The sequence below is a fragment of the Ipomoea nil genome, unplaced genomic scaffold (genome assembly GCF_001879475.1).
Source record: "Ipomoea nil cultivar Tokyo-kokei standard unplaced genomic scaffold, Asagao_1.1 scaffold2647, whole genome shotgun sequence".
Classification (NCBI taxonomy): domain Eukaryota; kingdom Viridiplantae; phylum Streptophyta; class Magnoliopsida; order Solanales; family Convolvulaceae; genus Ipomoea; species Ipomoea nil.
The window spans coordinates 716,241-731,813 of NW_017619075.1; the positions used below are offsets into that span (position 1 = coordinate 716,241).

Sequence of the window (15,573 nt, forward strand, 5' to 3'; positions counted from 1 at the left end):
CAATGTGGTATGTACAGTAGCGCGGTGCTTGAATTTTTGAAAAGGGAGTTTGGGGATACTTCCAACAGTGTGCAACCAATTATAGCACACTTCCAAGTGGCGTCCCTAGAACTTCAACATCGGAATAGTTTGAAAAGGCAGTTGCTAGACAACCTTGCAAGGCTTGCTACAAAGTTAGAAAAGGGTGACAACAATGAGGGGCTTGCTGCAGAGTTAGAAAAGAGTAATAATGTTTGCATTTTGCCAACACTACTTGAAGCAGCATGCAGGGTGATGCAACTGGACTTACAATGTGAAAGCCATATTCCCAAATCCAGTGCAACAAATGAGGGAACAAATAATACAATTGATGCCAAAGGTGGAAACAATAGTTCGGAGAAAACCAACACTATCAGCAGGTGGGAGAAAGATCATGGAATTACCCGCCAAGTTCTTCAACAACAGTTTGGTAAACGTCGCGATGCTGCTGCTGAAACTCTTAAAAGTGAGCTAACACTACAGTTTTATCATATATTCTCATAGACACATTTGATTTTCTTTAATCTCCCATTATATTATATTGTGCAGTTAGCATATCTACATTCAAGCGAGCATGTCGGGACTTTGGCATCACTAGATGGCCAAATCACAAGGGAAAAATGTCCAATTGCCCTCTCAACCAAAAACAACATGTACAAGCTGTTAAGAAACATAAAGGAATTCAATCATCTCCTGCTATGCCTCCTCTACAAGCCACAAATACAAACCAATGTAACAGCACAATGTTTGTCAAGGTAACCTATAAAAATGATACCATGAGGTTTTCGCTCTCATCCTCCTAAACAATCAAATATTTGGAGGAGCAATTGGAAACAAAGTTCAAATTATTACTATAAATTTTTTCTATCAAGATGAGGAAGTTGGAGTAGCTGTTAGCTGATTTTGTTAGTGGGTTTGACTAGTTGATAATAAAATTGTAACAACTATATATATATTTTTAAAAATATCATAATAATACATAATATTTATAAAAACATTAATACTTGGCTTATCTTATTTGTTGGAATAGGAAGAAAAATGTGAAGAAATTAATCAAGGGACATTTGAACCGAAGAAACATCATGACACATTGTCAGCGGTTCTTGGAAAGAATGATCATATGGATTCTGTAAGAGGAGTTGGTTCATACTCTACCATCCAAGGAATGTTAAGTAGAACAGATCAGAAACGGAGCACATCGAGTAGGGTTTTCACAATTGATGCTGTCAAAGAAATGATGGACAAATGCAGGCAAGATACAATAACAGAGATGGAAGCAAAGATGCAATCCAAGATTGATAGCTTCAACCAACAACTCCAGTTTCAGATGAAGAACATGTCGGCGACACAACTATTTCCACAAGAGGTCTCGGCTGGAACTCCTCTAAGTGTCTATACCCCTTTTGATCCGCCGCTTTATGATCCACCTCCTACCCATAGCAGCTATCATTCAGTTGACACATATCCAGTTATAACAATTAAGGTAATATTAAAAGTTATTTCATAATCAAAATATCATTTCTTGTTAGATTAAGATTAACACAATTTTTTAATATAGAGTCCAAAAAAGTGTACACTAGCAGTATGTCCTGGTGGCACACCGACTGTTGTTGCAAAGGGTATCGCTCACCCAAGTACAGACGAAACTGTGGTGCATCATCAACCATCAACCATTGGCAATTTTGCACAACCGCCTATGCATTTAGTGATTCTGGATGAGGTATACATTCTTATATTTAGTTATTAAGTTAATTTTTGTTGTTTATATTTAAAATGTTAGTATAATTACAATTTTATATTTGTAGAGTTCACAAAAACAAAATAAGAAAACAAAAGATCAAAGTGATGAACTATCTCATACTGGTACACGATCTCCAATTGTTGCCGATGATGTCTTACAACACTTGGGGGACGAGTGCAAGTACTTAGTCAGTTTGTTGACATCATTTACACTTGTTAAAGACTACATTGAGTTGGAGATAGATCAGACAATCTTTCATCATACAAACACGCGTTCTATTTTTGTGATGATAGATGATATAATGGATTTGATGACGATGAATTGCCTTGACGTCTCAATCATACAAGTGTTTATATTGTAAGTTTTTTTTTTTTAAAAAAAAAGTATTCTTGTGTTTTATATGTATTTGTGTTTTTATGTTTTTTGAAATTTCTTATTATTTGTTAATTTTTAGATATCTTAATTGGTTGTGCAATCATATTCAAGTCACGTCAATCGGGTTTGTCTGTCCGACTCAGATTTCAAAAGATATGGTTATACAGAATGCTCCCGCTGTTACGTCATATTTCATTCACGTCATGACGCGACACAAAGATAAACAATTTATTTTAGCACCATATCATCAAGAGTAAGAAAATTGTTCTTAGTTTACTAATATAACTTAATAACATTATTTGAAGTATTAGATATTAAACTTTTAATATGTATATGTGTTTTGTAAATGTAGATATCATTGGTTACTTTTGGTGATTTGCATACGCTCAAAAACCGTATATGTCTTGGATCCATTGCCATGTAATCGCACCATTAAAATTAAAGTTAATCTGAATATGTAAGTAAATACCTTATTATTAATATAAGTATTTTAAATTCTAGCTATTATATATTTATAAATGTTTATGTATGTTTATATTTAATATAGGGCATTTCGCTTGGCTTATAGCCATGTTAGGAACATCAATTGGAAGCATTGCAAAGTATGTATGAAAATTGAATTAAAGTTTTAGTATGATATTTTGAATTAAAATAAATTGTTTAAATTGCTAAAATATATATGTATTTTGTAGTGCCCTGAACAACCGGGAGTTGTTGAGTGTGGATATTATGTCATGCGATACATGTTTGATATCGTGAAAAAATATTCCTCCGTTAATTGTTTGGATGAGGTAAGTGAATTTAAAATAGTTAAATTATATTTTATTAATTAAAATATTTAATAATTTTATTAATTAAATTATTTTGTAGGCATTTGAAAGCAATAATACGTACTCTATCAACGACATAAATGAGATTCAAGAGTTATGGGCAAAATACTTCATGGAAGAGTGCGTGTAACTTTTGATTTAGAATAAATATTATCTTATCTTGATAATTTATTATTGTGTTAAAGGTATTTGATTGATATAAAAAATTGTGTTGACGATATTATTGTGTTAAAAGTGTATTGATAATATTGTTAGTTAATTTGTATACATGTGTTGATAGTATTTGTCTACATAATATTGAATATTGTGTTGTTAGTTAAATTATATTGTCCTTATATATAGTGTATTGATAAAAAAAAAAACATAATATGCCACCGTACTTTACGAACAATTGTCGCAAACTTTCCATGACCCTAGTATCTGCCACTGTTATACAATAGTTGCGAAAAATCCTTTTCAGCAATAACGAATTAGTTGTTCTGTACTAGTGGACAAAAGAAAGATGTTTCTTCAACAATTTCTGTTCTCAAGTGGACCTCTCAGTAGGATACGAACCCAGATGAAGTTCTGACCATCTATCACAGAAAAAAAAATGAAAGGATCTTGTAGCATCCCCAATAAATTTTAGCATTTCTTCCAAAAACATATGATTAATCATCGGTTTCTCGCGTTCCGTGAATAGCTGGGACATTGAGGAATATCCAGAATGGTTTTTCGGGAATCGGTCTGATTCTATCTCTTTTTGTTCCGTTTGAAAAAAGGAAGGATCCCAGGGAATAAATCTTTCTTCTAGTTGTTGAATCTCTCTTTGATTGATCAATGTGCGATATTCCGAATCCTCATTACTAATGGAATCTAAATGATCTCTGGATTGATCAAAAGATCCTTCCAGTTGGCTAGAATCCGTTACTTGAACGAAACTAGACCTTGTGGAATCATATTGAATATTTGACCATACATTCCGTACCTTGCCTAAAACACCGGTCCTTCTTTCCCAACCACACATTGTCTAACCAAAAATACGATTCGGGCGAATTATTCCCCCAACTAAGGAATAAAAGGATGAGATCTTGGCAGAATTTCCACATGAAATTGAGTACAATTTTGCAACGGAATAGCCCCCTTGTTTCTCGAGAAGATATGGGAAACATGCTCATGTTGTTTGAAGAACACCCTGCTTCAATTAGTATTTTTTTTTTCACGAAAAGCAGACATAAGATAAGAAATCCAGTCTTTCGCTAATCTTTCTGATAAAATAGGATCAACCAATTTCCAATCATGGTCCTTGTGGGCCGAATCATCATCCATATAATATACAAAAAGAAACTCCAGAGATTTTCTATCTTTCTCTTTGAATAAGATCTCAATTTTGGCGACGGTTTCATTAGATATCCTATAACTAGAATTCCTCTTTGTTATTGAGAGAACCCAATACTCTCTTTCTGATTTAGGAAAGAACTCTCAAAGATCTTTTTTTCCTTTTGAAAGATATAGGAGCGAAACAATCAACCTATTTGATATTGGAAGACCCAACAGCTTCTTCCAATTGATCATTTCTGGGTCCAGTGGAATTCATAGGTATAGGAAGAAATACTATCAAATATAGGTTTTTTCTTTTAACCATATTTCGATTGTTAATACAAATTATAAGTACCGCTACTACAAAGAGTATTACTCCCTTGATCGTGAAAGATTGATTGCTTGTTAAACCCTGGAAATTGCGTGAAAGTATAATACTAAAAATACGTGGGTCAAAGAGTTTTAGAAAACGTTATTGGTGGAAAAATGTGAATAAAGGATTCCACTGAATTGAATTGGGTCCACGAATCTAAGAAATAGTGAGTATTCTTTATCTCTCTCACTATCTCTCTCAATTCAAAAATACAGAACTTGATTTGTCTCTTTTGCATCTTGATTTGTCTTTTTTTTTTTTTGCATTAGGTTCACCCCGAGATTTCATCTCATTTTGATTTTGATTCTTCTTTTATGTTATTTTAATTTAAAAATGATTTATGTTATTTTAATTTGACTTATTTTTTAATTGGATTGGCACCATAGACCAGGGTCCCTGTTAAGTATCTATGATTGAGTGGTGAAAGCGCCCAACTCATAATTGACAAAGTCATAGGTTTAATCCCTACTAGATGCATGTAATCAGGACCTTGGATGATAGATATATATGTATCATATATTTGATTATTCTTATAAGTTATGGATAAAGATGCAATGGACGAATGACGGGAATTGAACCCGCGCATAGTGGATTGACTATGTTCTTTTTGATTCATTAAATCATAGGAAACACAGTAAAAAAGAAACAAAGGAGGGTTAAGTTATCAAACTAGTCCCCGCAACCTGACATAGAAATAGTTTCTCGAGCAACAATGTGGGTAGCACGATTTGCAGATCGCTTAGCAAAATAGAAGTCAACACAATTTATCGTAGATGCAACTTCTTTAACATCGTCTATATCCAAACATGGTAAACTATAACTGTGAATCTGTCTCAACATCAACATCTCCCATTACCGTTCCCTTAAGCCAACTCATCGTAGATGCAACTTCTTTAACATCGTCTATATCCAAGCATGGTAAACTAACTATGGATCTGTCTCAAAATCAACATCTCCCATTCCCGTTCCCTTAAGCCAACTAAGAGCTTCACGAATACAGACAGCTTCAGCCTCTTTATTTTTTCATTTTATTTTTTTATAATTACTAATTAGAAATTATAGATATTTATATATATATTATAGTATAATTTCTAATTAGAGTTAAATCCACTAGAGGTCCCTTGTATTTAGTGACAATTCCAAATTTAGTCCCAAATTATCATTTTTGTCATTTAACATCCCAGACTATTTTTTTTGGACACTTTTACTCAGGGGTGTGCATCGGACGGGTTCGGACGGTTCGGGTGTATGAACCGCCAACCCGTTCGGATTTTGGTTTTTATTTTCTATACCCAATCCGTTTATTTAATCAGTTAAAACCATCAGATATTTATAATTTCAGATTCGGACGAATTTTTGTCGGATGTCGGATTTTGTTCGGATTTTTTTAGAAAAATACAAAATATACTACTTTTTAGTTCAAGTGTTAAAAGCTTACAAATTAGTAATTACAAGTTAGAACATGAAACTTCAATTTACAACAACTTCATGAATCAACACTCAACAGACTGCCAGTCCACTAGTTCACCACTTCAGAGTTCAGCATCTTCTTGTTGAAAATCTCAATTAACATAACAGAAAATGCACAATAATTACATGTGTGATGGCTGCTAAGTGCTAACTGCTGAGAGAGAAAAAAGGCTCAGATTGCTACTTTCCATATCAATGTAGGATTGGAGGCAAATTGCTACATGAGTTTCGGAACAAAATCCCAAACTCATGAGTAACATACCAATCCAAAGTCCTTTGATTCAAACAAATGGTGGAAGCATCATCATAACCAACAAAACAGTAATTAGTAAACACTAAACATTAAGACTTAGGAATTAAGAACTAAGAACTAAGTTAAGAAGTAAATAAGAGTAAGGGAGTGATATACAGATATACCATATTAGATTGACCATATGACCATTCACTCAAGATTCAAAGAATCAAGGCAAAAGGCTTAAAGGCCTACTGAACTGATTAAAAGGGGTGTGCATCGGACGAGTTCGGAACTCGGAAGGTTATTGATACCTGTTGTATACTCAATAGGCCTCAGGGAAGGAGTTAAAGGCAGTAACAATTCAATTGTTGCTATTGTCCATTTGTCCCAGCTCTCAGTTTACCTCACAAGTCATAAGTCACAGTTCAATAATCCACATAAAATAGATTAAGCTTCTACAATAAATCACATAATAATCCAACATTCATACATATTAACAGAAATACAGAAAATATCCATAAAAAGAATTTAATCACAGTTCATCATTACATACTTACAAGTTACAATAGGCTTCCACTAGTCCAACACAATCCATATATATAATATACTAGGGCTTCCACCATAAATTCATAAAACCAAGCAATCAGCAATTCAGAATGCAGATTAACAAAATCACAAAATCACCATGCTTCTTAACCACTTATAAGCTCTCGCAGTACATATTTACATGCATTTTAAGCACAAAATCACAAAATCATAACATATTTCATCATTTTTTTGTGACCAACTATTCATATGGCCATATTATATCACAGTAGCAACTTATAAGCTTCCACATAATATATTTACATGAATTTTAAGCACAGAATCACAAAATCAGAACATATATTTTCATCATCTCTATAAGCACAGAATCACAGCCATCATATATTCATAAAATTAGGGTTTTCTAGTTACTAGTTCACCACCACGCTTGCTAAGGGTTAGGGCTTCCACCAGAAGTCCAGTACGCAGTACCACCGTCCACCGGTCATTATAAGGAACAATTCATTGGAAGATGGCCAGGAAATCGCCAGCCTATTTTCGATCATCACAAAAAAATGGATAAATCAAAAAAATAAAATTAGGGTTTTCTATTACCAGTTCACCACCATGCTTGCTAAGGGGTAGGGCTTCCACCAGTAGTCCAGTACGCAGTACCACCGTCCACCGGTCATCAGAAGGAACAATTCATTGGAAACCGACTAGGAAATCGCCAGCCTCATCCGAAGCAGAGTCCTCCGCGTCGAGAATCTAGATCCTCCGTTTTCGTCGCCCGGAAACCGAAAACTCATCGGGAGAAGCTTGCGAAGACGACAGCGAGGAAATCGAAGAGAGGAACTGAGGAACAAAGGAAGTAGAGAACTAGAGAAAAGAGTCATGACTACTCACGAGAGAAGAGAGAAGTCGAGAAGACGAAGAGAGGAAATGGCTCACCTGCGCTCAATGCCTCAAAATGTGGAGAATGGCTGAGATCAGTGGTAAATTTATATATATATATATATATATATATATATATATATATATATATATATATATATAGATTTTGGATCCGGTGCACACCCCCTTGGCAGATGAGCTCGTGAGCACCTTTTCTGACCCTTAATTAGTTTAAATAAATGGTCCAGATGATTTGGGCTTTTTTGCCACGTGCATCAGCTTTGTGAGGATATTAGGGCTTGTTTTGTAATTTCGCATTGGCTTTTATTATAGCATGTATTTAATTTCGCCTGGGAATCTGCGTGAGTATTTCGCATCACTTTCCCAAATTCTTCTGATTTCCTCTTGTTCTCATCGCCTCCTCCCGTCTCTCTGTCTCTCTGAACAACCAATCTTCGAACCATTCTCCCTCGCCGAGTGTCTCCATGAATGGGTCTAGCAGGAGGCAGTCTATGAGGCTTAGGGGTATCTCATCTTCGTCAATTTCTGGTACTATCTATCGCCTTTTTTTTTTTTTAATTTTGTTGTTGTTTTCTGGTGTTTTTTCCCAGATTTTGGTGGGTTTGTTACGGTAGCGAAGGGTAGTGGATTGGGGTTTAGGATTTTCGATTTCTTGTGTGTTTGAAGTTCTTGGTTTGTGTGTTTTTTCTGGGCTGTTATCATCGGGGAGTTTTGTTTTTGCGATGTCGATGTACTTAGGGTTTGGTGGTTGGTGCTAGTGTGTCCGTGGGTGGTTTCTGTTTTTCGGGTTAGGGTTTATGGGGGTTGCAATCTGGTTTTTTTTTTCTCGAACTGGTCGGGAGGTTGGTGTTCGTGGCTGGGCATTGGTGGTGGTTTGGGGTTTTTGGGCATTGGTGGTGTTTTGGTGTTCATGGCTGGGCATAATTATATGTTTTTTTTTTCTTTTTGTTTTGTGGTTCCTGTGATTTATCTTTGGCATTCGCAGCGGATGATAATTATATGTTTCATATGTTTTTTCGTGGTCTACTGTGTGCGTTTTATGCCCTTGGTTGGTGCGTTACGGTGTGGCTGCTTTAAAATGCTTTAAAGCCCCTCCATCCATTCACCATTACGTCCTTACTACAACTATTAAGAGTACCAGTAACTGCTAAAAAATATTGAAACATGCCTACTGGATTTGTAAAATTAAACTAATAATTTAAACTAAGTAATTGAAAACTAAACAAAATAGGCACCCAGAATGCACAGACTGTTGTTAGTAGACGCACACGTGAACGCACAAACTAATGTCTGTCTGTGTTTCATTTTTGGTGTTGTGTATTACGGTGAATGCATACCGCTTGTTTATGGGGGGTGGTGATGGTGGTCGTACTAGTGGTTTTGTACCAGGTCCGTGGTTGTTTTTGTTTCGTAATGTTTTTTTTTTTTTTTTTTTTTGCGATGTGGTTGGATTTTTGTTGGTATTACTGTGTATATCTTTTTTTCCCAATTTCGCTATGTGCGTAGGGGGTTAGAGGTGAATGCAGTATAGTATATCCTTGTTGTAGCTTTATTTACTATGGGTTTGTGCGTACATAGTCTGTGATTAGTGCATTTTTTTTGGGGGGGGGGGGGGGAAGGGGGTTGGTGGTCATGCTAATGGTATTGTAACTGGTCTGTGTGTGTTTTGTTTTGTATTGGGGTTTTTTTTTTTATTATGCTGAGGTTAGATTTTTGCTGGCAAAATAGTTCAATTTGTTTTTTCAAGTATGCTATGTGCGTAGGGGTTAGGCGGTGAATGCACTACAGTGTAAACATGGTGTAACTTTAATTAGTATGGGTTTGTGCGTAATGGGGTTCGATTTGTGTTTGTTTCGTAATGGGGTTTTTTTTTTGCAATGAGGTTGGATTCCTGCTGGTAATGTAGCTTGCTGTTTTTTTTTTTTTTTTTTTTTTTTTTTTACAAGTATGCTATGTGCGTATGAGGTAGGAGGTTAATGCATTATAGTATAAACAGCGGGATGTAAAGGGGTGGATGCATTGTAATATGAACACAATGCTTTAATGTTGCAGACTGTGGCTACGATATATGCTGAGAAGTCCGATGCGTTAGCTGGAGCTTTGGAGGACATGGTCCACTTTATGGAGCTACATGATGACCTCCCGGGGCTGTAAACCCTTCACGATTACATACTAGTTTCTTTCTCAGGATGATGCCGTGCTTGTTCTTTGGGTCGGAACTTTTGCACACATCGAATCCAACCACGGAAGCATACGTTTTGTAGTATGCGATACCTTCTTCCAATGTAGCAAACACATGGTCCACGGCCGGTTTTATAGATGGGTCGCATTCCGTAACCCAAATCTTAGAGCCGTTTTGTGATTCATCCATAATACAGTCTTGATTTTGGACAGCTTCTTCCATGTTTACCGCTTCTTACATCTTGCACAAGCATACATACTGCCATGTTTCCACCCAAATGCCCTTAATACGACTACCCCGACCCTTTTTGTAATGTAATGCAGTGTGTTATTTAAATGTTCAATACGGTGCACAAACCTGCCAACATACACGCACACACCAGTGTCTATAAAAAATACGTTTCATAGCAGACCAACCAAATAATACCTATACCGTCTAATTCATTCAAAATGAACTAACAATATCATTACACGCACATCCCTTTATAATAATTATTTTGGATACAAAATGAAAAACAAACAAATTCCAAACCCCCTTAATCTACAACATGCACATGCCAATTTAAACGCACGCACACACCAATAGTCTACCCATTACCCAACTGCTTTTGCATTCTTCTTTTTTAATAAAAATCAGAAACAAAAACCCCCCAATTGCTTCATGTTCCCGTTACATATTAATTGTTCAAAACACAATAACAACTGCGTTAAATGTTTCGTATGCACACGCGTAGGTCCACAATGCACAAACCGACGTTCAAAATCAATTTACAATCCAAAACAGCATCACCTACCCGTGTTACAATCCAAACCCACCTATTTAAAATATGTCCTTATTTACATTATATTCCTTATTCAATCTCATCCATCCATTACAAATTAACAAATGGATGGGATGTCTACGCACATACTATTTGCTGTTTACGCATCATCCCGTCATCCTATCGGTCAAACAAATAACCCTGTACGCACCCACCTGAACAGGAACACGCTACGCATGTCAATGGACTACTACTTCGTCCAACAACCACACACCCCTCCCACCCCCACCGGGGGAAAAACCCCATTCTTCAGTATATGCACAGACGTTGACATGTGAATGCACTTACCGATGTGCTCTAGTGTTGTTCCTGCTCTCCCACCGCTTCATTTTCTCCTTTAGCATTGTCCATACCACGTTCACTTCTTCAACCTTTGTAATAATTGAAACTATTAATTTCCATCCACAAATCCCTAAAATAATGCTTCACATTCCAATAATATTATGTCCATAAATAAATTAGAATTACAATTACTAATATAACCTTTACATTGGTAAATGTCCTTAATTACTACCCTAATTTCTTATAATCTCAACCATGGATGGAAATTGAATCAATGGATATTAGGAGGCCTCGTGGTCTCATCTATTAGAGGGGTGCACCAGATTCGAAGGCTATATATATATATATATATATATATATATATATATATATATATATATATATATATATATATATATATATACACTAGCTAAAACGACGTCGTATGGATTGCAGCAAAACCCTAAGTACTTTCGGATAATCGGACGGTTCGGATCTCAAAATGCACTACCCAACCCGTCGAACATAAGTTGACATATTATACGGTTTTGGGCGGATTTTTGCATTCGGGTTCGGATTGGCCCGGATGGGCTCTCCTCGGTTTTTGGGTCGGGCGGGTGGGTCGGTTTTTTCGGTTCTTGCACAGCCCTACTTTTACTCCTTCTCATGACTTTTCCTATTTTTAGTAAGGGCATTTTTTTCTCATCATATTTTCATTTTGTTATTTTTTCGGTTTCAACCGGTTTAATTAGTTTAGAACTTTAGGTAACCTCTTTTAGTAACCATATTTTTCAACTGGTTTTTAGTAAAGTCCTAAACCAATTAAACCGGATGAGACTGGAAAAATAACAAAATAAAAATATGAAGAGACAGAAATGCCCTTACTAAAAATATGAAAAGTCATGAGAAGGACTAAAAGTGTCCAACAAATAATAGTCTGGGATGTTAAATTGCAAAATGTCTGGGACTAAATTTAGAATTGTCACCAAAGACAAGGGACCACTGGTGAACTAACTCTTTCTAATTATATTTAGAATTCTTTCTATTTTCTTAAAAAATAGAAATTGATTCTAAAAAAATATCTATTTTAATTAGACTATTTTTTAATTAAATTTTATTCAAATTTTAAATAAAAGTAGATTCAATTTCAATATGGATAGTTAGATTCAATATTATCATTCATTCAATATTATCTTCTTTACCTTATTTTAGAGTTAATTCAACAATGGTCCTCCGACTATGGCGATTTTTCCAAAATTGGTCCTTGTCTTTTATTTGGACAAAATGGACCATTGACTATCAGATTTGTTCCAGCATTGGTCCTTCCGTTAGAAATCAGTTAGTTAGGTGTTAGTATAGGGGCTAAAATGGTCTTTTCCTTAACTATTGTTTTCTTCTTCCTCCCTTGTCTGACTAGAAGCCTTCTTCTCCTTCGTTCTTCCCCTCCTAAACCAAACAGCCTTCCGTCTCCCTCTCTCTTTCGTCTAATCTTACACCGTCGTCCGTTCTCTTGACTTATTAAATACTCCGTATGTATTTAATACTTGTAATTAATATTTATTTTTGGGTCTACTGCTAGGACATCTGGGATGTCAACAACCCCAACTTCAAATCCTACTTCTTTGCATTGGAACGACCGACTATACTGTTTTCTGTCAATGCTTGGGTATGTAAATTCTTCCCAGATAAATAAACATGTAAAGACTGTACGTGTTGCCTAAAACATTGGTTACATGCATGTGTGATGAAATATTTGTTTGTACTTTTTTGGCATTGTTTAAAACCATTGCCTCCTTTTCTGTGCATTGGATTTGTATACTTTTAGCTAGCTCAAAGATACATATGATCATTGTTTATTTGCTATTAATGGTATATTTCTATCTACACCTAATTCTGCAGGTCTTTGTTGTGGCAGTTCTTGCAATATTTCCCTTCATGTACACAAATTTGTCAAACAGGGCATATCGACTTTCATATATTCATGGGAACAACATGCTCTTCCTTGTATTCTTTTTTTCTTTATATATACTCTATGGGGTAAATTTTACGTTTAGTTTCATTCTGGTTTCGTTCTAGAGTTCAGTGGATCCTTTATCCAAATTACTCCTAGAAAAAAAGCTGTTATGTCCAAATAGAAGCTACCAAGTAACTCTTAAATTATCTGCAGAAACCAGGGCATGGAATTTGCAGAAACTGCAAGTCTGGTTACAGTCTGTCATTGTGACAAAAGATTGTATCTACTTCATTTATTCCCTCACTTTTGTCTCTTCTAATCTTCATCTGAAATGTGAGGGTCACTTTGCCTATTTTTTCTATTTTGCTTAAATTTGTAGCACATCTTCATTTCACAAAAATAATATACTGAATTCTGTTGCAGTTGCTGTGATTCCAATTATATGTCGATCTGTTGAACATGTTGCGAAGTTCCTTAGGCAAAACTTTAGCAGATCATCTTTATATAGGTAAAACACAAGGGAGTCCTTTTCCTTTGCATGAAACCATCATAAATTTGTTTCTCTTCTATTAGAAGAAAGTATACGACAACATTTATTTAAAGAACTGAAGCAAGAAGTTAATGTTCAGTGTTCTGACAACATGCCTCAATGAGTCCAGTCACCGATCGGAGAACCAGAGGTCACGCCAACCAGCTCTGTCACTTGCATCAATTCGCCGGGAAAATACCATTGTTCCCCTGTTCTGGTCACCGTTGTCCATCGCAACTGTTGCTCATCACCGAGGTCAAAGGTCGCCGTCACCGTTGCTACTGCCCAGCTAGCTCGCCGGAAGGGAGGCCACCTTTGCCATCGCTCAGCCCATTGCTACTGTCGAACCAAGGATGCGAGGGAGAGAGACTGTTGGAGATGCTACAACTACGAAAGAGAGAGGGAGACGGAAGGCTGTTTGCTTTAGGAGGGGAAGAACGAAGGAAAAGAAAGCTGCTTGTTGGACAAGGGGAGGAAGAAAACAATAGCTAAGGAAAAGACTATTTTAGCCCTTATACTAACGCCTAACTAACTAATTTCAAACGGAAGGACCAATGCTGGAACAAATTTGATAGTCAAGGGTCTGTTTTGTCCAAATTAAAAGACAATGATCAATTTTGAAAAATTACAATAGTCGGAGGACCATTGCTGAACTTTTTTTTTTTTTGAAATATGGCGTACCAGTATATTAATTCAAAAATTGAATGATAGAGTCAGGAGGGATTAAATCCCAGTACATAGAATGATCCTGATCATGGGCTAATCTAGCAAGAGTATGCGCATGTAAATTTAGAGTTCTTGGAATAAAACTAAGCGAACAAAAAACGAAACTATTAATAGCTATCCTGCACTGCTAAATCACAATTCCAACATAAGATAAGTTCGGTGTAGTTACTGCATGAACCGCATTCCTGAAGACAAGACAATCTGTAAGAATATCGACCTCGTTCTCGTTTCGGTCTTTAAGCCAGGACAAGGCTTCCTTGCATGCTAGTGCTTCTGCCATAAGAGGAGTTAAACACCCCGGGAGTTTTCCGTTTGCTGCTGCTTTGAACAAACCATTTGGATCGAGTAAGACCGCCCCATAGGTTGCATCTCCCGTCCCCAGATCGTATCCGGTGTCGACGTAGCACGTCGTCCGCCCGGCTGCCACTGTCTGCACCTCGCCGGCCGGTGCCGCTTCTGGACGAGAATGAAGTGCCGTGTAGCTCGCGTCCCCCGCAGCTGCACGGCGCCACACCACCTCCGGCCTCCGTACTGCATGTTGCCAGACCGCCTCGTTTCTGGCCATCCATAAAAAATAGAGGACCCCCACAACGCGTCTGACCTGTTCTCCTGTGAGCATATCCATAACAGTCATAAGCCAGTTCGGGAAAGATGTTGAAGAAATATTCATAATAGGCAATCCCGAAATATTCCACACGGCTCTAGAATAATCACATAAAACTAATGAGTGCATAACATTCTCATTTGTAAGACCACACAACATGCATGTTGGGTTCACATCTACCCTCTTTATAATCAAATTTGCTGTGGTTGGGAGTATATCACACACTGCTCTCCATAAAAAAAGTTTTCCACTTAGGGGGGACTTTCAACTTCCACAATGTAATCCATCTATCAAATTCTCCCAAGGTGTGATTAAATTCTCCCATTAGACGCCTATAAGGATCTTTTACAGTGTAGCAACCATTCGCATCATTATGCCAATACCATGTGTCTTTATAGTCTGGGCTCACAGGTATTCTCAAAATACGATCCACATCCTCAGGCTCAAATAAATCTGTTAAAATATGAGGATCCCATGTTTTTGTTTGCTGATCTATTAAACCTGCAACAACTGCATCCCTTAATGGTTCAAGCATTACTGTTTGAACCAGTGGACTAGGATTATCCTGCAACCACGGATGACCCCATATCAAAGTCTCCTGGCCATTTCCAATTCTCCTGCGGACGTGGGCAACAACAAAATCATGAGCAGCCATAATACTTCGCCAACAAAAACTGGGATTATTTCCCATCGTTGCATCAACAAAAGAAGTTTTA

The 15,573-nt window shown here is 36.6% G+C and overlaps 1 protein-coding gene across 1 annotated transcript; it reads left to right on the forward strand.

Annotated features, from left to right (window-relative positions):
- Window positions 1-1,938: 1,938 nt before the first annotated feature.
- On the forward strand, window positions 1,939-3,217 carry LOC109154502. The gene is made up of 6 exons (XM_019302258.1): window positions 1,939-2,116; window positions 2,214-2,387; window positions 2,487-2,591; window positions 2,682-2,736; window positions 2,827-2,925; window positions 3,005-3,217. Exons 1-6 carry the CDS (start codon window positions 2,046-2,048, stop codon window positions 3,092-3,094), a joined length of 594 nt encoding a protein of 197 aa, XP_019157803.1. The 5' UTR covers window positions 1,939-2,045; the 3' UTR covers window positions 3,095-3,217.
- Window positions 3,218-15,573: the final 12,356 nt, after the last annotated feature.

What these genes read in the sequence shown, in the direction of transcription:
- LOC109154502 (XM_019302258.1), top strand. Translation starts at nt 2,046, where the DNA reads ATGATAGATGATATAATGGATTTGATGACGATGAATTGCCTTGACGTC. An exon ending in ATCATACAAGTGTTTATATT is followed by an intron (nt 2,117 to 2,213) that starts GTAAGTTTTTTT and finishes GTTAATTTTTAG; the next exon opens with ATATCTTAATTGGTTGTGCA. An exon ending in CCGTTAATTGTTTGGATGAG is followed by an intron (nt 2,926 to 3,004) that starts GTAAGTGAATTT and finishes ATTATTTTGTAG; the next exon opens with GCATTTGAAAGCAATAATAC.